General features: G+C 42.8%; 1 protein-coding gene across 1 annotated transcript in view; it reads left to right on the forward strand.

Moving 5' to 3' along the window:
- Nucleotides 1-1,301: 1,301 nt before the first annotated feature.
- Nucleotides 1,302-25,897, forward strand: part of tcf7l1b (transcription factor 7 like 1b) — a 49,922-nt gene continuing 25,326 nt past the window's right edge. The window contains exons 1-3 of the mRNA XM_060931193.1: nt 1,302-2,428; nt 2,670-2,742; nt 2,843-2,973. Of these exons, the coding sequence (XP_060787176.1) occupies nt 2,243-2,428; nt 2,670-2,742; nt 2,843-2,973 (390 nt within the window). The 5' untranslated portion in view covers nt 1,302-2,242. The remainder of the gene's footprint in view (nt 2,429-2,669; nt 2,743-2,842; nt 2,974-25,897) is intronic.

Raw genomic sequence — 25,897 nt, forward strand, 5'->3', positions numbered from 1 at the left:
AACTATATAAAAATAATAATAATTTTGTACTTTATATACACTTTTGACAGCCAAACATTTAGTCTTTTATCATTTAATAAGTTGCTTTGTCTAAATAACAACCTTTTTGTATGACTGAGAAGTTTATAAATTAGCATTTAGCTAGCATTAAGGCGAGAGAACAGTATTGCTAGGCAACTAGATTAGCAATTAGCATCCTGTGAGGTGTTTTGAGAAAACAAGAACTTAATATATATAATATTTTGTACGATTGAAACTAAACGCTTTATTATAATAATTATTATTATTATTCACCTTTTTTTCTTAATAATGATTCACTACATTTATACAGCTCGTGAATAGATCAATGCTCGCAGAAAACTATATAAAAATAATAATAATTTTGTACTTTATATACACTTTTGACAGCCAAACATTTAGTATTCTATCATTTAATAAGTCGCTTTGTCTAAATAACAATCTTTTTGTATGACTGAGGAGTTTATAAATTAGCATTTAGCTAGCATTAAGGCGAGAGAACAGTATTGCTAGGCAACTAGATTAGCAATTAGCATCCTGTGAGGTGTTTTGAGAAAACAAGAACTTAATATAATATTTTGTACGATTGAAACTAAACGCATTATTATTATTATTATTATTCACCTTTTTTTCTTAATAATGATTCACTACATTTATACAGCTCGTGAACAGATCAATGCTCGCAGAAAACTATATAAAAATAATAATAATTTTGTACTTTATATACACTTTTGACAGTCAAACATTTAGTATTTTATCATTTAATAAGTCGCTTTGTCTAAATAACAACCTTTTTGTATGACTGAGAAGTTTATAAATTAGCATTTAGCTAGCATTAAGGCGAGAGAACAGTATTGCTAGGCAACTAGATTAGCAATTAGCATCCTGTGAGGTGTTTTGAGAAAACAAGAACTTAATATATATAATATTTTTGTACGATTGAAACTAAACGCTTTATTATTTTTTTATTTATTTTAGTGTCATTTATTATACTTTATCCACTTTTCTTTTCTTAATAATGATTCACGACATTTATACAGCTCGTGAACAGATCAACGCAGAAAACTTCAAATAATAATAATGTAAAATTGTACTTCAACTCTGATTTTTTTTTTTTTTTTTAAATGTCTTAAAGAATCGACCCAAAATAATCAGTTATGGAACTGAGTTGGGAGCGTGCGCGAATCGATTCAATTCAAACGACTCTCGCATTGATTCCTTCCCGCCCGAATCGAACGCTCGTGTCGTTTTTCAGCGCCCGGCTCCTCCTCTGTGCTCCGCGTTTCTAAACGCACTGCGCTCCGCGCGCGCACTGCCCGACCAGCAGCGGCTCAGCGCGCACGCGAGCGGACAGATCAGCCTTCTGCCTCACAGGGAAATAAACAAACAAATAAATAAATAAAGGCTTCTTTTCTTTCTTTACGGCTTTTTGTTTTTAAGCGCAGCCGAGACACCGCGTCGTGCCTGCAGAAAGGATTAAAACAAACTGGCGAGATATAGATATATATATATATTTTTTTTCTGTTTTGTTTAAAGAAGCCATTTTTCCGTCGCTCGCGCACATTTTTTGGGGTTTAAAAAGTAGTCTCGCGAAAGAGAGCGCGCGACGTGACCGTTGAAACTTTTTGTGTGTGAGAGTGTGGCTAAGCTAATCTCCACAGGTTCCTTGTGTGTGGAAGCCGAGTGAGTGAGTGAGGTGAAGGAGGAGAAGAAAAAGGGCTGAGAAAGTGTCGACTTGTTGCCCTTGAGAGTCGAGTTTGGATTGTAGGAAGCGGATTAAAAGCGCTTTCGAAGTTTCGTGGACTTGTTTTTGTGGCGCTTTTGTTCTCTCAAGAAGAACGAAGCTCCGAAGAATCACTCATTCGACTCACTCGACTCCGACTCTTCCATCATTCACAGCCAAGAAGTTTTACTCGACTCTTGCAACACTTCTTTTTTTTCCTCCCTTTCCTGAGGTGTTTTTTTTTTTTTTTTTAAGTTTTTCCAATGAGCTGGATTTCACAACGGACAAGCTGGATTTCGCTTCTGAGGATTACTACTGAAATAGTGTTCTGGTTTTGAGTGGGTTTTTTTCCCCCTCAATGTTCGGCGAGAACTGAGCTCACGAACACTTTGTTGTTGTTTTTAATACAGTAAGCTACAGTTCCTGAAACCGCACGCTTTGTTTGGATTTTAGCGCGCACACACACACACACACACAGAGAGAGAGAGAGAGAGAGCCAACATGCCGCAGCTGAACGGAGGCGGAGGAGACGAGCTCGGGGCGAACGACGAGATGATCTCGTTTAAGGACGAGGGCGAGCAGGAGGAGAAAACGGCCGAGAGCGTGTCCGCCGACAGGGACCTGGATGACGTGAAGTCGTCGCTGGTGAACGAGTCAGAGAACAACAGCAGCTCGTCAGATTCGGAGGTTAGTCCAAGAGTTCAGGAAATTAAAACGTAGAATAAATAAGAGAGGGGGAAAAAAATCCCTATCTGCGAGTTATGGTCATGCGTACGAATCTGACGTACTGCTTAGTGCGCAAAGTCCTACGTTGCCATGGTGACCCACAACCGCTCCTTGTGTTGTTTAAGCTAGTACGGATTTCATTCGGGACGTTTTACTTTTTAACGTATAGATGTGATGGAAGTGTCTGCTATATCTCTTCCAGCCGACAGAGAGACGACCTCAACCTCGTCCCGACGCTGAAAGTTATGAAAAAGCCCGTGAGTGTTTTAACGAAGGTAAGATTGCAGTTATTTTCTGTTAACATTTTTTTTCCCCCATCCGCCATTTGGCTCTAATTCTTCCCCTCTGTCTTTCTTCATTTCCCCTCTTCCAAAGCGCTGAGGAGACAACAAGATGGAGGAGGATTGTTTAAGAGCCCACACTACCCTGGTTACCCGTTCCTCATGCTCCCGGATCTGGCCAGCCCCTATTTACCCAACGGGGCTCTGTCTCCTACTGCCAGGACTGTAAGTACTCCCCTCTCTGTCTCTCTTTCACACACGCGTGCACTGTTCAACCCCAGCCATGTCATCACTGTGCACTTTTAATGAGCCCGCAGCACACATTTCTAATGGCCCGTGTTACTGTGTTCTCCCAGCACTCCTCTGAAGTTTAGGACTCTTGTCTGAACTTCATATGGAATATATATATATAGACAGACGTGCAGCTGTGAGCGCCGAGTATGGGGTTTTTACCATGCGGCACAACATATTCACCCATATCAATGTTGCTTTTTCTGACTCCTGCATGCACACCTTTTTATTATGCACTTTAGAGATCATCTCAAGCTCCCAGGCGTGCGTGTGTGTGTTAATACAAAGTGATTGCTTTGAGCTTTAACAGGCGCATGTTTGTTATGGTTGAACAAATTGATCATTAGTAGGTCACATGATCATAACATATGTAAACCGTACATGTGGTACAAACTCATGCAATATACCTACACCCTCTGGGAGTGTCCTTTCTCTATGTCCTTTTAAACATCTGTACTTTTGTTGTGTTTTCAAAGGTTGGTTTTAGTTTTCGAGATGATAGAAAACCGTAAGTGTCGTTATACTGAAGCAAAAGCGCCAAGCCTCATTTCCCATGCGATGTATAGCTCAATCTTTATTGATATGTCTGCTCAGACGGGATACAGTATGTATATCCTCAGGTTATTTCTTTACAGCAGGTAAAATATGGCCTAAACATAATCCAGACACATGCTTGCGCAAATTGGTTAAAAAAAATACTGACATGACTAAAATCCCAGAGATACTCGACTAATAATTAGATCACTCTGCCTCCACGTGTAAAACTAATCCAGTCCGAGTAAGGCTTATTCTGATTAACGTGCTTATGAAGATGCAAGCAAGCCAAAAAAACCAACACCTAACTTATTTACTTGGTGCCTGTGGTATTCGCAGGATTGTGTGTGTGTGTGTGTGAGAGAGAGTGAGAGTGAGTTATGACTTCATGTTTTGTATCCGGAGTGATTTAGTGACAGGACGCCGTCACGGTCCTTGCTATGCTGGTGCCAGTCTTTGTCTCGGTGTGTCTTTTGCTTGGCTCTCATCCTCGTGTTTGTGTGTGAAATGCTTGGGGGATGGCGCTAACACCATCCCGAGTGCACTTGGATTCAGTGCTGCCTGACGTTTGCCAGCAATCAAGTGTCCCGAGTTTGCTTGTTTTTCTCAAACAAAAATAAAATTGGAGGAATGTGCGAGACAGAAAGGTGAAGTTCCACAACGCAGCCAGAAACGCGGACGTGTCCAGAAACCTGGGGTTCAAGTTGGCGTCTGTTATCTCGTGAAGTGGGATTTAAAAATGGCAACTTTGCGCATGGTGTCATCTATAGCCGTATACATACCGTGACACAATTATTGATGTTGGCTCCGCCCACGACATCTATTATATTCAATCCTTTAGGTTTGCGAGATTTGTTGTGCTGAAATGGTGGCCAACTGGGGGAAAAAGGCCAAGCTCCAGATTTTTTTTTTTTGGTGCCAACGTTCTCTCTCTCTCCGTGTGTGTGTTTGGCTGTTTTTGTCTTGTGCAAGGCGTCAGGTTCTGGATGTTTGTGAAACCTCAGATGCCTCATTTGTTTGAGTTTAGCGTCGTGTTCTGGGAAAGTTGACCAGCCCTTTTTTAGCTCGTGCACTGGCTTCTTTCAGTGTCCCTCGCAAAAGAACTCAGCGGGCATTCATGTGAGGGGGCAAAGAAAAGTTTAGGCCTCTGCAAAAGTGAAGCGTTCATTCTTTCTTTCTTTTTTTAAACGTAAACTGCAAACCATTTCTTCTAAATCTCTGGGTTACACCACTATTTATTCCAAACCCACAAATCCCTCTCCTTCCCCTGAATCCCAAATGCATTTTGATTGGAAGCAGCCAAGCTTGTGACTGAAAAGTAGCACAACACCCGCCCCGCTTCTTCTTCTCTTCGCCAAACTCCTTCTCCTGTCTTTTTTTTCTTAACTCCCCTCTCTCCCTCCCTCTCTCAGTCCTCTCTATTCAATTACCAAGGCGTTAGGCCAGCATTGTTATTCAGAGGAGGTGCTTGATGGCTTCATTGCACCGCTCCGTAGGCCCTCATTAGCGTAATGGCCTCTTCTTACGCGCTAGGTGCATACCTTTGCAGATATCCTCTTTTGTTTCTTAGCATCTACAAGGCTTTTTTTTTTTTTTTTTTGGTAATCTCTCTCAGAACTACTTCTCTGTTCTCCCTGCACCCTCCTCCTTCTCTCCGTCCTCTGTTCCCATACTCCACTAATACCGCGTGCATTTGCGTACTCGAAATGAAGTTTATCTTTACTTTTTTCCAAAAGGGTTTTATAGGTTTTATCTCCGCGCTGTTTTGCATAGCTGTTAGACATGTTTGTGAAATTCAATCATGCAATACGGCAGAGTCATTTCAGGTCAGGAAGGCAAGCATTTGTTTGTTTCTTTTTTACCAATTAGAAAGATTACCAAGTCTTTTTAACATTACACACACACAGACATGCCTCACATTTTTTTGTTTTGTTTTTGTGTTCGTTTGCCGTGCTCGAGCCGTTGCATTTTCATTAAGTAGTCAGATAATCAGATTGATTGATTTAGTGCCAAGACCTTTTGTGTGTGAACTTATCAGATTTAGCCCAAGGTGCAGGCCAGAAGGATGCGGACCTCCTGTTTGCGAGGTAGACGAGCTTAGCCTGTCAGTGAGCACCTTTTCTGTCTGAGCTGTGACTCAGCCGCTCGAGTGGCCGCATTCTTTACATATTTACACACCAGTCTTAAGCCAGGGCCCTCGCAGACGCAGCTGTCAAAATCCCACCAGGACCTTTCCAAACAAACTGGAGGAGGCCCTGCGTCTGTCCGCATCTCAATTATCCCCTCCCCCCCACAATGCAAAGTGCCGAGTTTTGAAACAAACGCACGAATACGCATCCTGTTTGCCAGGAGGATAAGAGTTTAGTCCGTGCTTCTTCTGTTCCTTGTCTGGAATGCAAGTAAGTGCTCCTGCTGTTCTCACAGATCATTCTGAGATGTCAGGTCGAGATTTGTGATGGTTGACAGGCAGATTTTTATTTATTTATTTATTTTTACGTCGAGTCTGAGGGCAGCTTGGCTTTTTGGGTGCATTTATAAGCAGCACAAATCTCAGCAACCATACCTGAAACAAACATGAGGGTATACAAGTGTGTATTGTGGACACACTGAGAGATCCTGATTTGTGTTTCAGATTATACTATGGAAAAGAAGGGAAGGGGCTTGGAGGATGTAATGGATTCAACCAACATGCTGCCAGTGACGGCGGAAGACAGTTTACCTGCCATGTTATGTCTGAGCTCCAAATTTACTGTTATGCGATGTCACTTACTCACTCACAGAGAAAAACGTGTGGAATGAACTTGGAAAAAATCCAGCATTACTGTTTACATGGCACATTCAACATGGTATTTTAGTTCACGATATCTCATTTGAGAAGCAACCAGCCACTTTATTAGCAACATCCATTCCCATACACCTGCTGTTTGATGCAGTTCCTTGATAGCAGCACAATGCATCAAATCATGCAGATACAAATCAAGAGCTTTGGTTTACTTAGTGTTCACAATGTTCAAACATCAAAAGGGGAAAAACTGTGATCTCAGAGTGTGACTTTCTTTCACTCTGGCATGGGTGTTGGTGCCAGATGAGTATTTGGTTTGAGTATTTTGGAAACTACTGAGCTCCTGGGGTTTTCACACACAACAGTCTCTAGAGTTTACACAGAATGGTGCGAAAAACAAACATCGAGTGAGTAAGCGACAGTTCTGTGGATGGAAAAAACAAACGCCTTGTTGATAAGAGAGGTCAGAGGAAAATGGACAGATTCAAGGTGGTTCAAGCTTTTTGGCCAGGAAGGATATAGTAACTCAGAATCACTCTTTACAACTGTGGTGAGCAGAAAAGCATCTCCGCATGCAACAGCAGAAGAACACATTGGGTTCCAATCCTGCAGCTAAGAACAGGGATCTTAGAATCAAGAACAAGTTCCTATTAAAGTGGCCGGTGAGAGTATATGGGTCTGTCTCGGAAACTGGGTCCTGTGGGGGTGCCCCACTAAATATACTCAGTCAATAAACTATACGGTTTTGAATGGTGATGTTGGTTTTAATTTGAAATAAAATGAAAGAAATAATACAGATAAAACTAAATCTTTGATGTGAACACTCTCTATTCAGAATTTGGCAAAAAATCTGCAAATTTGTGGAAAAATAGCGGCTTGATCTGGGACATGATAAATGGTTGACTACATCACATTCCCTTAAAAAGGTTGTAGTCCACTGAAAAGTCTACAGTTATCACTAATCGTATTTTAAGTTGTAACTTTATACACCTAAGGATTGGTGCGCTCACAGAATAATCATAACCATAATAAAACATCATGCAAAATATTTGATCACTGTTGTAACTCTATTTTCTGCATACCCAAAACCAATACGATCGTGTGTTTTTTGATCTAAACGGAAAGCCTCAGGGTCAAGGTCACGACCTCACCAAAAGTAGGAACTTTAAAATCACTACGCCATATAAAAATTTAGTTATAAATCTGCGATTTTGTTTTTTAAAATGAAAGCTAAAAGTTAGGTATAGAATGTTTTTTGCAGAATATGTTACAGTGGTAGCTGGTCTTGTATGAATTTCTGAGCTATAAAATGAGTTGTGGTCTATTTTTTACTGTAGCGTGTAATTTGTGTGCGGGGAAGGACACACATTAACAATTTGCATGTGTAGAATGGAATTTTCCACTCCAACAGTTAGAAGTTGATCGTGCTTCCATTTGCGGTCTTTGTTACGCGAGTGATCTGTTCGGACGTTATCACTGAAAAGGTGAGTTTTGACAGTTTTATTTTGTTTTAGTCTTGCAGTATAAGGCAACAGAATGTTTCTTTTTCATCTTACTTTCATATTTCGTAGTGATTTTGTGTATTTTTGGCCAGTATTTTGCAGCCATGGTCAATTTAGATCGAACTTTTGATAGAATCTACGGCCGGTCATTTTGCCCCGCCCCCGCCTCGCGCTCCGTCCGGTGCGGTAGTGATGTCCCGTTGCTCGCGCGCCGCAGCAGAGACCCGCGCGACCTTCAGCCGGTACAGTCGCTGTTCTTTTACCACCGCCGTTATTCTCATCTTTCCGGTGTGTTTTTGATTTTTCCATTGTGTCCTATTTCGCCATATCAAATACCCGAAATGTATCATATTATTCATATTTAAGTGAATAATCAATTCAGTCATCATAACTTGGCATTTTTAACCCAAGCAATCAAAAAGAGGAAATTTATTCAATATTTTCACTCATCTGTGAAGGAGGGGCTTTAATTCTTCATGATGTAGTTATTTTATATGGAAATCAATTTTGCAAAAGCATTTGAATTGTAATCAAAAACATTTTTCACAGTGGAGGCCAGATAAAGCAAGATGCTATCTTTATTCTTATTAAACATGACAAAAGAAACATTGAGTGTTAGGTAAATGCAAAAAAAAAAAGCAAAATTAGAAAATTTAGTTTTTGACCATAATGTCCCAAATGAGAGAGCAGTTTCTGAGACAGACCCGTATCTTTAGTATTGTAATTGTGATTAAATGTAGATTTTATTTATTTTTCCAAAAATTTTTTAAAGAGATTAAGAGACTCATAGTTTCTGCATGCATGTTGGTGTTTTGAAGATTAAACTTATGAAGAACTTCTCGTTTTTACCCTATCAAAATCTTTTTTTTTTCTTTTTTTGGTTTAACAGTCTAGCTTGGAGAGATGTTTTAAGACTTGAGCAGCATATGAAATAAGAGAGAAGGAGGAAAAAAAAATCTGAAAGGCTGCGGTATATCAGAGTTTGGAATACCTGTGGGAGTTTGAACAGGAATGTAAATATTGAGGCGTTAAAAGAAAAAGGCCATTATTCTCCAGTAACCTCTCCTCTCTTCAGCCCACGAGTCGCTTCAGAGTGCCTCATTGAGATGCTTTTAAAGAGCACGAAGGTGTTTGTGCGTGCACGCAGGTGTGCAGATATGACTGCGATACAACCTTTCGTAAGCACAAATATAAAGGATCACAAATATAAAGGATGTCAAATACGGCAGTGCGATTTTTAACTCGTCTCTTGATTACGTCTTGGTGGACGAGTTATTCGTCCTTTTTTAAGCTATAGTGCTGGACTGATTCAGGTTAAACTTTTTCTGTGAATCGTTCCAGTTTGTTTGACTAGCTAACATTTCCAAATCAATTAATTAATTAATCACTTTTCACCAATGTGTGGAATCAAAAAAGAAAGCTCGTAAATGAAGACTTTTGGGTTTTTTTTTTTTCCAAGCTTGTCATCATAATGGAATTTATTTATTTATTTTCATGATTTTTTATTTTTATTTTTATAAAGAGTTGGGATTTAAGAAGTGGAAGCGATGCAGCATTCTAAGACCCGCCCGGTTACTCACTCATTCACCATCCTCAGTCTTTTATTCATACAGGCTTAACTTTTATATTGTCAGCTTTACCCTTATAATGAGATTGTAAGAAGGTATAGAGAGATGTGTATTTCTTTTATATGAAAGAAAGAAAAGAAAAGATTTGGCTTGGAGAGTAAGACATGGCGCATGTGTTGTGTGTTTACAGAAGTCCAATTTATGCAAGCGTGTGAGAGGAAAAATCCGAAAGTAGTCCATTAACCAAGACTTATTTACGTTTGGTGAATAACTAGCAATGTGCTAGTCTAAGTAGTAAGGAATTAAACACATCTGATTGTGCCATTATAGGAAAATAATCAACCATGTGGTGGTGTAATGAAGCGGAGACATTGCTACATGCTGTCCCTGATCATTTTCCTAAAATGGCACATCTCAGTATTTTTTTTTCCTCCTACACCACATCTATGTGCTAGCGATTACAATTTAAAAAAACAAGTTGTACTTTTTATTGCTGCGTTCAGTTTTCCTCAAACTACATCTTATTTCCTGTCGTCACTTACTTATAAACAATTTCTGAAAACGTGCTTACTGTTGTGTAGCACTGACACTGGAGACTCCTTCCCAATCTTCACTTATACACATTTTTATGGAGCGTCCTTGTGTCAGTTGTTACTATAGAAGCACTCGCATATTACGACGAGTGCTTCAAAACAACAACAAGGCTGCGATTTGAATCGACACCTTTTGGCCAATCAGCTTTGAGAGTCAGCAGCGTCATGGTTAAGATTTCCTCCTTCATGCTCCAGTATTCCTTCAGACAAATGCAACGTTTATTCACATCGGAAGGGATGAGTTTAAGTTTCGGCAGTCCCCTCAGTTTATCTCTGTCCCTTCGTCCTCTCAACAAGTGGACATTTCACAATCGTGTAAATGTGTGTAACTGCAGCTTTAGTGTGCTGGCGCCCACGCTCGCAAACAAACGCGACTCAGTGGAAACGTTGGGCGCCGTGTTTAGTCTGCAGCACCGTCTTAACCCAGCACAGTGGGAGGGAGGGCGAAATCCCCAAGTCGTTCTACTGTTCCTTCAGCGCTCTTGCTTTGTGGATGTCAGTGATGCTTGGTACCAAATTTGAGCACTGACGGATCAAATATACAGCCATTTCCCAATCTGCTTCCGGGTTTTGCTCCAAACACACCTGTACATCAGTGTATCATGTTGCCCACAACTGAAAGAGTGTTTCATTCTCTCTCTCTCTCTCTCTCTCTCTCTCTCTCTCTCCAAAGTGCATGGGGGGGGAGATACTGGAGGTATTTTTCTACATTCCTGTTTAGTTTTGCCCCAGAAAACACTGCAGCCTTCTTTATCTCTCCGTTCCCTCTCTGCCATTAGATATTCTGTTTATAGTACAGTGCAGCTTTTCAAGAGTATGGCCCTTCAGGAGGGATTCGGCCTCTCTCGCGCGCGCTCTCTCTCTCTCTCTCTCTCTCTCTCTCTCTCTCTCCAACGATGACTCTCATCACCCTGTCACATCCTTTGAAGTTTCTGAGGAAGGGTATGTGTATAAATTTATTTGCTCATCAATTTATTAATCAGATGCGTGTGTTTTGGTTGGCGATAGAAACTCTGCTTGCTTTTGGGACTGCTCTTTTGGGAGGATATGAGTCTCTCATGACCATTTGTGTATGTTTGCGTTTCTGAGTTAGTTTTTGTTTGTTTGTTTTGCCCCCTGAACGTAATGGCCAAACTTGCTACTGTAAGCGAATTCCATCGTTGTGTCCCATCTCCTCCCCCCCCCCCCCCCCCCATTCACATTTACCCTGATTGCTGTTTAAGGGTATGTATAGTTACTGCTCTTACCCAGCGCACCGTTTAACACTGCAGAGCAATTCCAGTGTTAGCTGAGCCCCTGTGTAATTAGTAGAAGTTGGCTAGAATCAGTGTTAGTTCAACAATTAGAGCCTGAGGGCTTCCTGGAGTCTGGGGCACAGAAGCTAATTTCGCAGTGGTGATGCCATTCGCAAACTCTTGCGAGTGCTCGAGGATTGTTGTGCGTAGAACTGTTGAGGGATATGGACTGGGGGGTATGCCTAAGTTTGTAAAGTGTGTTCATGTTGTTTCTCATGATGCGAAATGGGAAAAAATTTGGCATCTCGCAGCTGCCCACATCATCCAAAATAACGAGCGCTGGAAGTGCATCTACATTCTTAACGTATACTTGATACGGGCACCAACTGTCTCAACATGCGTGTCCTATACAAGCCTATAGGGGTGTTTGTGTGTGTTTTGGCACGGATCATGTGTCCACCTCCGCTCTCGTATCAGCGCCCGTCAGCCCCAGACGCCCAAGTTTGCCCCCCAGAGAGCAGGAGGGCCAGGGGGGAGATCCATCTCCACCTCTCCAGGGCTGATAAGACCTCTCAGGCCTGATTGATAGCACACACTGTGTTTCCCCCGCCCCACCCCATTCTCCTCGTCCCCCAAAAACGTCTCCACCTCAGCTGCAGCAAGGGCCTCAGGGGGTGACGTGTGGCCCCTCGCTCAGAGTCCAGGGTTTTATTTCACATGTAGAGGCATTTAGGCTCTTAAAAACCAGGGCACTAAGTGCTAGACTCCAGGCTAATAAAACCAGATTGTTCCGAATGGGCAAGAGGGAGGGAAGGGGAGGGGTGCACCTCCTAAACAGAGCTTCATCAGTCTGGTATTCCAACCAGATGGTTTCAGTTAAAGCTTAGCAGAGTGTGTGTGCGCGTGCGTGCGAACGAGAGTGAGAGTGAGTGAAGGGGATTTAGCTTTGATAGGAAGCTGCTTTTAGGTGCTGCGAAATGGCAGATAGAAAGAAGGGGCCCGAAGCTGATAACAGCGAGAAAGTCACCGATAGCAGCCCGTGAGACGCATGGACATGGTCATGGAGTCTGTGTGTGCGCGTTTAAAAGAACAGCAGAACCACACGGATGATTACCCAGAGCAAGCGGTTTGCAGTCCTAACCACTGGCATGCATACAAGAAACAAGGACGAGCATTATGCACACACTACTCTAGCGGCGTGCAGATTTAAAGCGCCGCTGCACTTGTCTGACAATCTGCCGACTGCTGGAGCTTCATCCAGCGTGTGTGAAGGAGATAGAATTCCCTCGTACAAGGCATTTTAGAGATCAGAGCAGGGTGTGTGAGAGCTAAACGCAAGCTGAGGTGTTTGCTTATTTCCTCACACAGGTCCTCGAGTTATTGTGTTGAGAGGATTTCTTTTCGCTTGTACCGCACTAACACACTTCACTACATGCAGTAAATCAACAAGCAGCAGTGTATAGGATCGTCCATGCCACGCTCTTAGCTAGCTGTTCGCTAGCAGTGCTACTGAACAGTTCAGATGTTAGTTTCTGTGAACATTTAAAGTGCTGATGACACGTTTTTGACATCTTTGGCGATGTTTTATAACATAAAAAGTAATTCCCGATCCATATATTAATTCACGAAGGCGCCTATTTTACAAGTTATGATAAAAACGCGGCTATTTTGGGCAAATTTGACGGGGCTGCAGCACCCAGGAGACGGAGGAGGAGGAGCTATATGACGTCAGCGAAAGAACCTTCCTCCTAACTTACCAGTTTGTTGTTGATGCGACAGGTGTTCAGTTTATCATTATTAGTATTTTTATTATACATTATTATACATTATTATACATTATTTTTTATATATATATATATATATATATATATATATATATAATATTAGTTATTATGCCTTCGCGTTGTGTTGCCGGCTTTTGCTCCAAAACCCACAAGGATGGGGTAAGTTTATTCAAGTTTCCCAGAGATCCCGAGCTGCATGCGAAGTGGGTGAAGCAAGTCAGGCGCACTCGTGACAAGTGGGAGCCCTCACCAACATCCGTCCTGTGCTCTGAACACTTCGATTTGGATTGTTTTGACACCCTTCCCAGCTTAAAAGAATCTCTTGGGTGTTCAGTTCAGCACAAACGTGTGTTACTACCATCAGCAGTGCCTACACAGTGTTGCCAGATTGGGAGGTTTCCCACCCAGTTGGGTGGTTTCAAGTGCATTTTGGTGGGTTTTGAACATATTTTGGGCTGGAAAGCGTCAGCAGTATCTGGCAACAGATACTGCTGACGTTTTCCAGCCCAAAATATGTTCAAAACCTACCAAAATGCACTTGAAACCGCCCAACTGGGTGGGAAACCTCCCAATCTGGCAACACTGCCAGTATTCCGGAGGGGTTCTACTAGTAGCTATGCCGGATCCAAAGACAGTCCTCCTGTCAGAACATGTGTTGTGAAACGACATAAGATGAAGGTACGTAGAGCTATAGATTCTACATGATAATCATAAATGTAATCATAAAGTCGGCATGATATCAGTCATGTATTTGCTTGTGAAAGCTTGCGGCTTTCATGTAACTGCCGCCTAGCAACGAGAGGCAAAGGGTAAAGAGGGTAGACTATCATAGATTCTATTCGGAAGAGATCAACACAATTCTAGACTCCCAGAAGAGGAAGAGCTAGCACTAGAGAGTTCACCGGTGTTTTCATGCGCCATTTCCATTGAGTAGAACAGCCAGTGAACCGCAGCGTGTTCTCCCGCTGACGTCACAGCATGGCCGCGAGCCACGGACCCAGTTTTCTTGCACTGTGCAATTAAAAGTTGGATATTCATGTAACAACAGCTTCTTTTCACGTAATTATAACAGAAATCTAACATGTTTGCTGTGTTGTATAGTTTATTTAAGAAATTGCATAGAGTCATGTTCGTGTCATCAGCCCTTTAAAAAGTTTGGATGTTCAAACAAGCAAGCTGACCCCCCCCCCCCCCACTGAAACACTGGGATTAGCCTGTTTACACACCCGGACATGAAGAGCTACTCGGGTTCTGTGATATTAAACACTTTGAGGGAGAGAGATGTTCGTGATGCTAAAATTACTAAAGCTAAATTGGTCATATTCTGTACTTTTTGTACTTTGTGAAGACATGACCATAGTTAACGGCACCTTTTAAGGAAGAATTCAAGATATTGGTCCATTCTTTTTCTCTTTCTTTTAATTTATTCCCTTCTCAATCACTCGCGGTCCTTTTTCATTCTACGCACTCTGTCCTGTCCATGCAGTTCCAGATGTAATTGACTTTAAATATTTGTATTATTATTATTATTATTATTATTATTATTACTAACAGCAGAGAGAGCATCTGCACCATCAGTAGTTCCTGTCCTGAACGCAGCTGTTTTGTTCCGTTGTTGTCTGTGTTGCGAGGAAGAAAGCATCAAACTAACCTCTGTTTAACCTTACATCATCCTCCGTGTCACCTCTGCACAACCTGAGATGTCCAATCGGATTAGAGACGGAGTTGCGCATCCAATCATATGACTGGACACTGAAATTTAGTTGCACACTCTGTGTGATGGATCTGCTGTAAACTAGTACTACAGAACTCTCTCTCACACACACACGCGCGCGCACCGCATACATACACACACTTGTCACCAATGACCTGTGTAATAGGTCCTGATGTCTCTGGCACGTTGAGCTTCTGTGTTACGCCAGCTGTCATCACAAACCGGCACGCACGTGACTCTTCAGTTTGATTTGGATGATCTTTAGAACAGAACTGAAGGTGTGGTGTTCTTTAAAACATGGTGTGTGTGTGTGAGAGAGAGAGTGAGTTTGGGCTGTAGAGAGTAGAAAATTGTGTGTGTGTGTGTGTGTGTGTGTGTGTGTGTGTGTGTGTGTTGGCAGGAGGAAATCTGGCGCTGAAAGGGCTCTTTGAGTGTCTCAGACTGTAATGTGTGGCAGGACAAAGGCCTCAGAGCAGCAGCTGAGAGAGAGAGACAGACACACACACACACACACACACACACTTGTACTGTTGCTGAAGCTGGGGACTTGAGCACCACATACGCACTTGTCATTGCACACGTGTTGAGCAATGTACCATGTAGCAGCATATCAGTGCACAGTGTTAAGTGTGTGTAGTGGTGGCGGCGGTGGCGCTGCTACCTGTCTGCTTCACCAGGCTCCCATTGAGAACGACATGGTTTATCATGTGGCAAAGGTCAAGAGTGCCAATACTTTATCATTAGCTTCAAAAATAGGCTGTGTTGACTGAGATGTTAATCAAGTAATGGTCTGTCTTAGAGTCTAATAGCTTTCCAGTAAGTGTGAGAGAGAGAGAGAGAGAGAGAGAGAGAGAGAGAGCTCAGCAGGTGGGTGAGTTGTATATTTGCTACTTTATGGATTTTCCGTGAACAGGATGACTGGTATTATGCATACGAGCTTCAGCTTCATAAAACTCTCTCTTAAACTCCTGTTAGCATCCAATCTGTCTCTCTCTTTCTGCCTCCATTTCACTCTCTCTGCTCTTTTGTGTCCCTTTCTCCTTTTCCTATCAATCTCTTTCCATCTCTCTCTCTCTCTCTCTCTCTCTCTCTCTCAATCTCTCTCTCTCCTGTGTGTGTGTGTTGCATTTAGCCTCTTAGCCCTGGCGCTGAATACTCACTCTGTGAGACTAATTCAGGGTCAAAGTCTCTCTGTCATTTAATCGCATTTGTTTGCCCACACCTCTGACTTACCTACACACACACAGCTCCATCTCACTCCTACACACACTTCTGATTATATGTCACTCATTTGCTATTTTATTTTTTTTTCCTCCTGGTGGGTGAAGGGTGAAAGGTCAAGGCCACGGGTCACAGGCCTGAGTGGGATTACTTAGACCTCTGTCTCGTGTGTGTGTGTGTGTGTGTGTGTCTGTCTACTTGATGATTGACATCGAGACTCACTTTTTTGACGTGTTAAGTCTTTACCTCTCACCACATAAATACTTGGTCTCCTGCTTCTTTCTGTTTAGATGACGATCTGATCTACAGAAATGGTTTATCCTTTTTTTGTGTGTGTGTAGTATTTATTCCTTTTTATCCTTAGTGTTTGCACAGTCCTGTGATGCACAAGAGTCGATTTGCACTGAATTTTGTACCAGCACTGACTGTAAAGTTGATTCTGTTTGTACGTGTTTGAATAGAACGTTTGTGTGTGTCTGTGAGAGAGAGAGAGAAATCGACAATCTTCATGGCTTTCTGTTCCACACTTTTTTTCTAAACTTTTAATCCAAGATGATGGGTAAGAGCATGATCATTTCTTTCCAACACACACAGCCTTAAACATGCATACAATACCAAGACCTTGGCTTTGGGCCTTTCCCCCCCCCCCCCCCCCCCCCCCCCCCCCGAATATCCTTCACTCCATCTCAGCTTTTAATGGAACCTGTATCTCATGTTTGCGGATTTCTGAATGCTTCGTGCTTCAAGGTGTCTTCGTGGCTTTGCTGTATAAATAGCAGTTTTTTGGAGACATGACTTTCCTTGACCACTTCATTTCACTGACTAATGCGCAAACATGCAGAGGAAACCAAACATATCACTGACTTGAAAATCGAGAACTACTTTATTTATTGGTGTACACTTTTCTGAAGGCTGAGTGACCTTGATTATTTTTTTGGGGAACATGTTGGTAAAGAACACTGGGGTTTAAATAAAACACTAAAGACAGAGTTGATTTGGAAACTGTCCCGAGGCTGATGGTGATTCCCCCCCCCCGTGTGTGTGTGTGTGTGTGTGTGTTAGGACTGTTTTATATTAGCGTTGAACTCCCAATTTATAAAGCAGGCTGTAAACGCCAAACCCCCCCCCCCCCCCCCCCATTGCCTTCCATTTTTCTTTCTCTCTCTCTCTCTCTCTCTCTCTCTCTCTCTCTCTCTCACTGCTTGTCTTGTTCTTTCTCCTCTTGCGTAACCATCTGAATTAATGTTTCATTCATCCTCCTCCTTCCCCCTTCCACACCGCTAACTGTTCACAGGGTTCTTGATGGTTTTTATCCTCCAGAGAACGCAGGTATCTGGGGAAATTTTTGAGGTGCTTGTTAGAAATGCTCCAATCTGGTTCACATTTCTCTCTCTCTCTCTCTCTCTCTCTCTCTCTCTCTCTCTCTCATGCCATTCATATAATACCTAACACAGCATGATTAATAGACTCTGACACATTTCCTATTAAGCTGTGCATTGCCACGTGGCTCAGATTACACCACAGCTCTGAGGTCTGTGTTCTGATTGGTCGGAAAGCGTTGATTTGTTTTTCTGTTGTCAGGTTTATATTCGTGCACTCCTACTGATACGTAATTGTTTCTATACTTGAAGCTCGTTTAGATAGAGATGCTGATGAGGTTTGTAAGCTGGTAGCGGGGTTTTTTTTGTTTGTTTTTTTTTTAAATATAAGTTTAACATTTATGGAAAGAGTCTCCAGTGTCCAAGGTGAAGCTGTAACAAAGTTTAATGTCATCTTCAGTACAAAAAGGTTTGGAGAGCGAGAGAAATATGCCGCTTTTCCACTACCAATGCGGCTGAGTTGGGCTGAGCCGTGCCGTGCTGAGTTGGGCTGAGTCGAGCTGAGTGGGGCTGTTGGGGTTGCATTTCGACTACAACCGCGCTGAACCGTGCTGGCTGGAAGTGGGTGGACACATTGGGTGGAGTTAGCGAAAGTGGGTGGACGTCACGTGATGTCGTTAGGCGGCGCAAACAGTGACATCAGTGATCTTTTAAGCGGTAGTCTCACGACCCGGATAGTAAACAATAAACATGGAGTCGTTAGTGTTGCTGGTTTTGGTGCTGTGGCTTGTTGTCACCGACAACGCCAACAGATACTGGCAAGAGCGTATAGATGAGGCGAGGCGCATAAGGCTTCAGAAATTCTCGTAATTCTTCTTCTTCCGGGTTTACGGTGTTTACAGATCCCAGCGTGCTCGCGGGGCGTGTGTGGGCATGTGAGGACACTCCTCCTCACCAATCAGTGCACAGGGGAGTGTCTCCTCACGCCCCTAGCCCCACTCGGCTCGGTTTGGCTCGCTTCAGCCCTACTCCAAAACCGTGCGAGTTTTGGGGGCTGAGCAGGGCTGAAGCGAGCTGAGTCGTGCTGTTCTGAGGTAGTCGAAACGCGAGCCGTGTCGGGCTGAAGTGAGCTGAAAAAGGGTAGTGGAAAAGGGCCAATAGAGGCTGCTGAGGGAATGAGTGCTGCTGTAACATCAGCGAGAACAACTTCATTTTGCAGACATTAAATATAACAAACAGATTAAAAAGCATGTTATTAATATTGTTTATTATTAAGCACCTTCCTGCTGTGTAAAGAGGAATAAATGGAATAAAACACTCTAAGGACATGCTCTTATGGGAAAATCAACAAACCTTCACTTCATCACATACCCTGTTGATTGTTTTCCTATAACAGCATGACACAGTCCTTATATTACACACACCATTGTAGATAATTAGAAGTTCTGGATGAATTTAAAAAAAAAATTAGACTTATTATAGAGATGATTAATGCCAAAGTTTTAGCTGAACTCTAATCATATAGTAAACTAAATTCTTGAATATTTATGTTGAATATTGAATCAAGTCACTTGGAGATTTGTGTGCTACATTCAGCTTTACTATTTTGATTTAAGTGCGTTTTTTTTTTTGTTGTTGTTGTTTGTTTGTTTTTAATCGCCAAGTTGATAATGTCTTCGTTTTTGGCTTCAAAAAGTAAAACGGACAATATTTTTAAACGCTTAAATGTGACTTGATCAGTACTGGTGTTTGTGCTCATGTCCTCAGAATGATTTTAATCTAATAAGAGATGATTTTAAAGCTTGGATCATGACTGGCAGGTTCGCTGTGGTCACCGTAATCCAGGTGCAGGTGAGGTCAGGTACGCAGATGCAGCGTTTTTATGAGCCGCTCATTCTACCAGACAGCTGACGCCGCTGCATTTTATGGCTGTTTACTGTTCTGACATGGATAAGTCACTTGATTGCCGTGTGCTGATCTGCAAAACAAAAAATCCTTTTCTTTTTCTTGTGACATGTTTAGAAATCATGGTTTAATTTTTTTTCCTCAGTGTTCTGCTTAACACCAGTACCTATTGTTCAGAGATAAACTTTGCCAATGATCCTAAATTGTGAGAAACGCAGCCCACACATGCAGGAGGCTGTGAGGTCACGCCCGCTCCAGGAAGGTGAAGTCTCCTTTTGTTTGTCCTTTTTCTACGTTATCTCCATCTCGGAGCCTTTCTGTGACCCATACAGCGGCATCCAGGTGTGGTCCAGCTACACACACACACACACACACACACACACACACACACACACACACACACACACACACACACACACGTGTTTGCTTCTGTCATTGTACTCTGGAGCCTTCCTGTTTGCTCTGCTATGCCTGAAGGACTCAGGATTTTAGGGCCAGTCCTGAAGGAAGGGGAAAAAAAAAAAAAGTCCAAGCAGTGTGTTATAAACGGACATGTTCTATATGACCAGTAACTCGCGATATTCAGCATGCGGAGCACTTGATATCAGCGCATGACCTGTGAGTGGTGGCGTGTGATATCAATCAGTACTTGATTGATTGATTGTTATTCAAGTCTTTAAGTTGCTTTGCTTTTTATGTGGAAAATGTGGAGTGTATGCGTTTTGTAAGGTGTCGGTCGTAACATGAAGCCTGAGCATATTTACTGAAAAGCCTGAGGCCCTCGGAACTGGAACTTGAGTCGCAGCTCTGCATGATCCATCCAGTGATTTCCAGGCACTGCCAGGGTGTCCCACATTTGGAAATACTCGTGTGTGTGTGTGTCTGTGAAAGAGGGGGAGAGGCTCCAGGCGAAGATGGAGACCTGGATGGTAAGCGAGGAATACACACATGACTTTTTTTTAAAATAATTTTTTTTAACCCTTCCAACAAATTTCCATTCACACAAGCGGCATTTTTAGAAAATATCCCCATCGATACGAACAGCGTTATAGAGAACGTGTCTCTACACATAAACTGTATTCAAGTCACGTGGTTGTCCGTATGAGCTGCGTTTTTGAAAATATCTCCACACACACGAGCTGCATTTTTGAAAATATGTCTGTCCCCACAAGCAGCGTTTTCAAAAATACATTTGAAACATTTTAGAACTGCTTGTGTCTACATGAACAGCGTTTTCAAAAATATTTCCATCCACGCACTTCTTTAAATTCTCCTCCATTCACACTTTTGTTTTTGAAAATGCCAGATTTGACAACGCTCTCATGAGCATAGCAGACCAGTAAACCATTACGCCAAATGTTTCAGGAATAACTTTAAGACCGTGCGTCTTGAGTGGTAGAGAAGAAGAAATGCAGATAAACACCAAGTTCGAAAAAGAAAAAAAACCACACGTGAGGCGTGATTTATGAGGTGGAGCTACTGTTTAAGGCTACGCCCTTTCACATGAGGATGTAGCGATGAAACAAAGTGAAATTGGAAGTATTAGCAAATACAAAATTGCAGAATCTGAACACACTTGAAACGTGCAACGGACGTTCGCTGGTTCACATGCTGTGACGTCAGCACATTTTTTTCCCGTCCACACCAAAACGGTTTGAAATTAAGGGTTGTGGGTTTTTTCTTTTTCTTTTTTTTTTTTAAAGGTGATTTTAAAAAATGGTGTTAGAAATATGTTTTGAGAAGTGTGTGTGGGGGGGGGGGGGAGTGAGTCTGAGCAGGCAGAGCTGGAGATCTGGGTACACACACACACACACACACTCTAAGCCATCTATAGACAGCTGTGGGACGAGGGGGAAGGGGTGTGTGTGTGTGTGTGTGAGAGAGAGTAGGAGTGGGTGGGTTTGTGTCAGAGGGGGCTGTGGAGCGAACACAATCACTGCTCTGTTTTCATAAGACTTGTGGTATGTGTGAGCAGAAACAAATGTGTTTAATTTAGCCCTCTTTTCTGTTCCTTCCACCCCTCCACCCACACACACACACTCTCTCTCTCTCTCTCTCTCTCTCTCTCTCTCTCTCTGAAAGGGCTAGTTTAAATGGTGGCTCTCTTAACACAAGCTCTTATTGAAGCTCTGGCACTCTCTCAGCGCCGCCAGATCAAATTTACTCTCAGGCAAATATTTATTTTCTCTTTTTTGGCCAGTCAAAGGTGGGGTTTGACTCTCTCGCTCTTGCTGAAGTTTACAAGTGATTATTATGCCAATGGGTGAGGCAGGCCGTCTAGTTGCCAGTGGTAACCCCACAACCAACGCAGCCCATAATTATCAGGAGCGACTCCTCACGTGGTCGTAAATAAGACTTCCAAGATTTAAAAGAGGTGCGGTGTTTTTTGTTTTTGTCCTCTTTAGTAAAATCCCATAAAGGAACGTGTCCTTGATGAGGAGATATTCTGCTGTAAGAGTTTAAGCAGTGAATACACATGTTAATGATATCCCACTGTTGAGGTTTTACAGCAAGCATCCAGTCAGCCATTTCACAGCTAGCCACAGTGTCTGGGTTTTATTATTTAAAAGGAAAAAAAGTTTGGCTAATTGCTCGGTAATTCGCTCGCCCTCACCGGCCGTAAAGAACTCTGCAGCTCTCTGCACAGGTCGGGTGACAAGTCGCATGTGCAATTGGTCTGTTTAGGGAGAGAATTGGGCTGAGGGGGAGGTGGTGGTGTAATCAGATCCCCAGGTACTGAGGAACCTCACAGCAGCCTAGTAATTGACTTAAACAGTATAACCAGCTTTCCTCTGCCCCGGGAGAAACGCGCACACACACTCCGCCTTCTGCCGCACACACTCACTATTTACCGCTGCTTCTAATTATGCGCAAGGTTTCACTTCAACTGTTGTTTTCCGCAACACAATAGCTCACTTATTCTATAGACTGATCTTTCAACCTAGAACTCCTTCTAATCTGTCTTTTTCTATCAGTCTTTCTTTCTCTTTATCTCCTTTCTATATATCTACCCATTTGTCTCTTCATCTCTGGCTTTTTCTATCTGTTTCTTAATCTCATCTCTTTCTAGCTCTGTTTTTCTCTCTCTCTCTGTGTGTGTGTGTGTGTGTGTGTGTGTGTGTGTGTGTGTGTGAGACTCACTCACTCACTCACTCACTCACTCACTCACTCACTTTATCCATCTCTCACATCTCTTCTGTGTCGCATTCTTGCTATCTTCTCTTTCTCTCATGCCAGTTGTCTGTCTGTCTCTCTCTCTCTCTCTCTCTCTCTCTCTCTCTCTCTCTCTCTCTCCCTGCCTCATGTATGCATGCATTGCTCCTGCAGCTGAAACATTAGGACTGCGCTGTTCCTCAGGAGGAAGTCGTAGATCAGGATCATGACATGGCCAGATTTCAGCCATGACTCGGATGAGTGTGACAGCTGCGACAAAAAAGCGTCCGGCTCCATTTAGGGAAGGGCGTGTCTCTGTTGATGAGCGAACGGAGGGAAGCCTTTAACCTTTAAATACTTGGGCCACAGGGGTTCACAAACTTTTTTTTTTTTTCTTTCCCCCCCCGCCCAGGAAAATCAAAGCACGAAATCGGAGCAATCAGTTATTACATGTTGTTAAGCAAATATGCTGAATACAGATGAGTTTATTCCAGTGGGATTCATTTAGACTCATTAAACTTAATTAAATCGGAGTGACTTGTCAATTAGAGTTCACCATAATGACAGCAAAATGACACTAAAGTAGAGAAAGAAAATGGCTGCTTGTACATCATGGTGACTTTTTTTTTTTTTTTTTGGGTCGTTGTGTACAAACCTGAAGAACAAAGTTCTCAAGACATGAGAGGACTGAAAAATTATCTCTATTGGTGCCTTCATCAGCACTGAAGCTCGTATATTTTTCTAGCACTTTCTTAAACAGAAAAGTCATTTTACAGTTTTTCCTGCTAACCGCAACACGTTTTCTTTGGCTGTTGTGAGGATATTTATTTCTACTTTTATGGTCTGGTGTGTGGCGATCATTTCGGCGCCGCAATATTTTTATACTCTATTTTTTGCAGCGACACTTTTTCTTTTCCTTTCCTTTATTCACCCTAGCGCTTTCAGTGTAGGCTGAAAACTTAAAGCTGTCAAGTATTTAAAAACAAATCTCACTCGCGCGCGCACACTCTTGCACACTCTTCTCCCCAGCTCTTACCCCGATCCCTCTCCACTAAGAGCTCTATTGTGCATTAAGAGGCCTACGAGCCTGTCCCAAAAAAGGGGTCGGGTTGCCACGGAGACCAGTGCACTCTGTCAGGTCGACCTTTAACCCTAGTTTTTAGGGCTGTCAGGCAGTGAATGGGAGAGCCATGAGGCCGCGCAGGTCACACCGGAAAACACTTAAATTTGCACTGTCCACACGGTAAACGATGAGGCACATAGTTCAGATACCCGTACAGGAGTTCAGGCGCCTCGCTGGGAGATTTTATGCCAAGCCAAATGTGCACCGGTGCCGAGAGTGGAAATAAAATGGCCTCTTTCATGTTGGAGTTTTTTTTTTTTGGTAAATTTCGTCTCGCCTGACTGTAAACAGCTCCCCAGCCAAAATAAACAATCCTGCGCCTCAAGTAGACTCGGTGAATCGGAGAGGGTTGCCCATTCGTCGATCACTGAGACATGAGTGTGTGAACGATTTGAAGTTCAGGTCAGGTGTGTCTGTGTAAACAGATTCTGAAGTGTTATCAGTTTACTTTAAACCTTTTTTTTTTTTTTTTTTTTTAAAGTCATCACAGTGGAACAGTGTGAGATGTCTGCAGAGTTTGGCTGATCGTCAGCTTCTCCCTGTAATTACAGCCCCATTAGCACGCTTGTGTCTCCTATTTGCCTAAGAATGCCTTCCGTAATTGTTTAATTTGCCACAAGTCCTGAACAATGGAGCCCAGCCGGGGCTAGGTGGGCTTCTTGTCTCCCCCATTCTGTGTGCGCGCGCGCTGCCTGGACTAACAGGAGGTGTAAATGAGCAGCATTAAGCAGGTGATGGACTCCTAACAATAGGCAGGCACACAGAGCAACGTTAGCGTTATCAGCACCGATTAGCACCTTAACGCAGCAGCCTGCAGGAGGGCCATTTGGCATCCACGCGGGGGGGCTTAAATAAGTGCAACACACACACACACACACACCAGGTGATTGACATTATCTTCTGCATGTGTTTGCAAGCCTGGGTATGGAGGGCTGACTGTGTATGGGATACAAGAATTTGTTGTGTGGGAGGGTGAGGGGTGATGGGATGGATGTGCCACACACACACACACACACACACACACACACGTGTGATCATTTTGAAGACAAAGAAATGATGGAAATTTGATGGAATTAGCATTTTTTATGGAAATCCAGAATGGTTAAAGGTGTGTGTGGGGTGGTATCCCATAATTAATCATGATATTAATAATATTGTCATCTCGTCGTATTACTCAGCCATAAAATGGAAGTCTAAGGGCAGTTGTTGAATTTAGTGAATAATCTTTGTAGAGAATCTTAGATATTTTTTCAGTAAAAGTTGTGAATCTTTGCTCAAAAGTTGTCACTATGCAGTGTGTAGACTTTAAATAGGCCTGTTATTTAAACATGAACACTTGAGGAAAGTGTAATGTTTAACGAATAACGTTTTGTTTCTTCAGTGTTTGAGAGCTTGAAATTAAACTCCTTTCCTGGAATGAAATCACGAGGGCGGAGTTAGGGACCATGTTTCTTTTATGCCGTCATCCACACCTGACCTACACGTGTGCTTCCTGCAACAACTTCAAACTTCCTCATTAAACTTTTTAACCCCAAAAAAGCATCAGCGTCCCAGATCGAGTCTAAATGAAAGCATGTCACTCATCCTCCTGTCTATTCGGGCAAGTCTTTTCCTTTTTTTAATCTTCCTCTCACTGATGAATGCCCCTCACATCTGCCTCCCTGGCAGGCATGTCTGTGTGTCTCTCTCTCTCTCTCTCTCTCTCTCTCTCTCGTCAAAGTCGACAAAGCTTTCCTGGCTGCTCTGCTCTCCTCTCGGCTCTCTCACACTCCATGAAAGAGGCGGAACAATCAGACCCAAGCCCGCTGGCACTCGCCGAGCCCTGGAGCATATGCCGTATTCTCTCTGTTCAGAGAACCAAAGGCACTCGTCTGGCACGGTTCTGGAGAGCCTTTCGCCACCCTTTGTATCGCAGTCGCAGCCCCTACAGCCCTCATTACGAGCACCAAGCTCCGACTGATCTCGGAGGCCAAGACGGAGCGCTGGATGACAATTAGAGAGGGGGAGACGGATCAGACGCAGCCTAGTTTTTGATATACAGATGTGCTTCGGGGCATCTGGGTATGGAAATCAGAATCATTAAAGGTGCATTAGGCAAACGTTGTCAAGGGTTTATTCGGGATTTACTGCATTTTTTTTCTTGTCATTAGGTGGGGTTTTTGGAATCACGTTTGCTCGCCTGGCAATGCTGGGCGCTTGCTGATTTCAAAGTGAAACGGGGCGGGTCTATAAAAAGACTGACAAGACACCACATTCAAACACAAAAATATCCACTATTGTATCTTTTAAGCAAAAAAAAAAAAGAAGACTTGCACAGGTTTAAAAAAAAAAGTATTGGTCACAAGTTATTTTGGGTATTAGCCTCAGGGCAGAGTGAACGTTACTCATTGGTAACATTGACACACTCAGTGACGCACTTTTTACT

The sequence above is a fragment of the Neoarius graeffei genome, chromosome 10 (genome assembly GCF_027579695.1).
Source record: "Neoarius graeffei isolate fNeoGra1 chromosome 10, fNeoGra1.pri, whole genome shotgun sequence".
Lineage (NCBI taxonomy): Eukaryota > Metazoa > Chordata > Actinopteri > Siluriformes > Ariidae > Neoarius > Neoarius graeffei.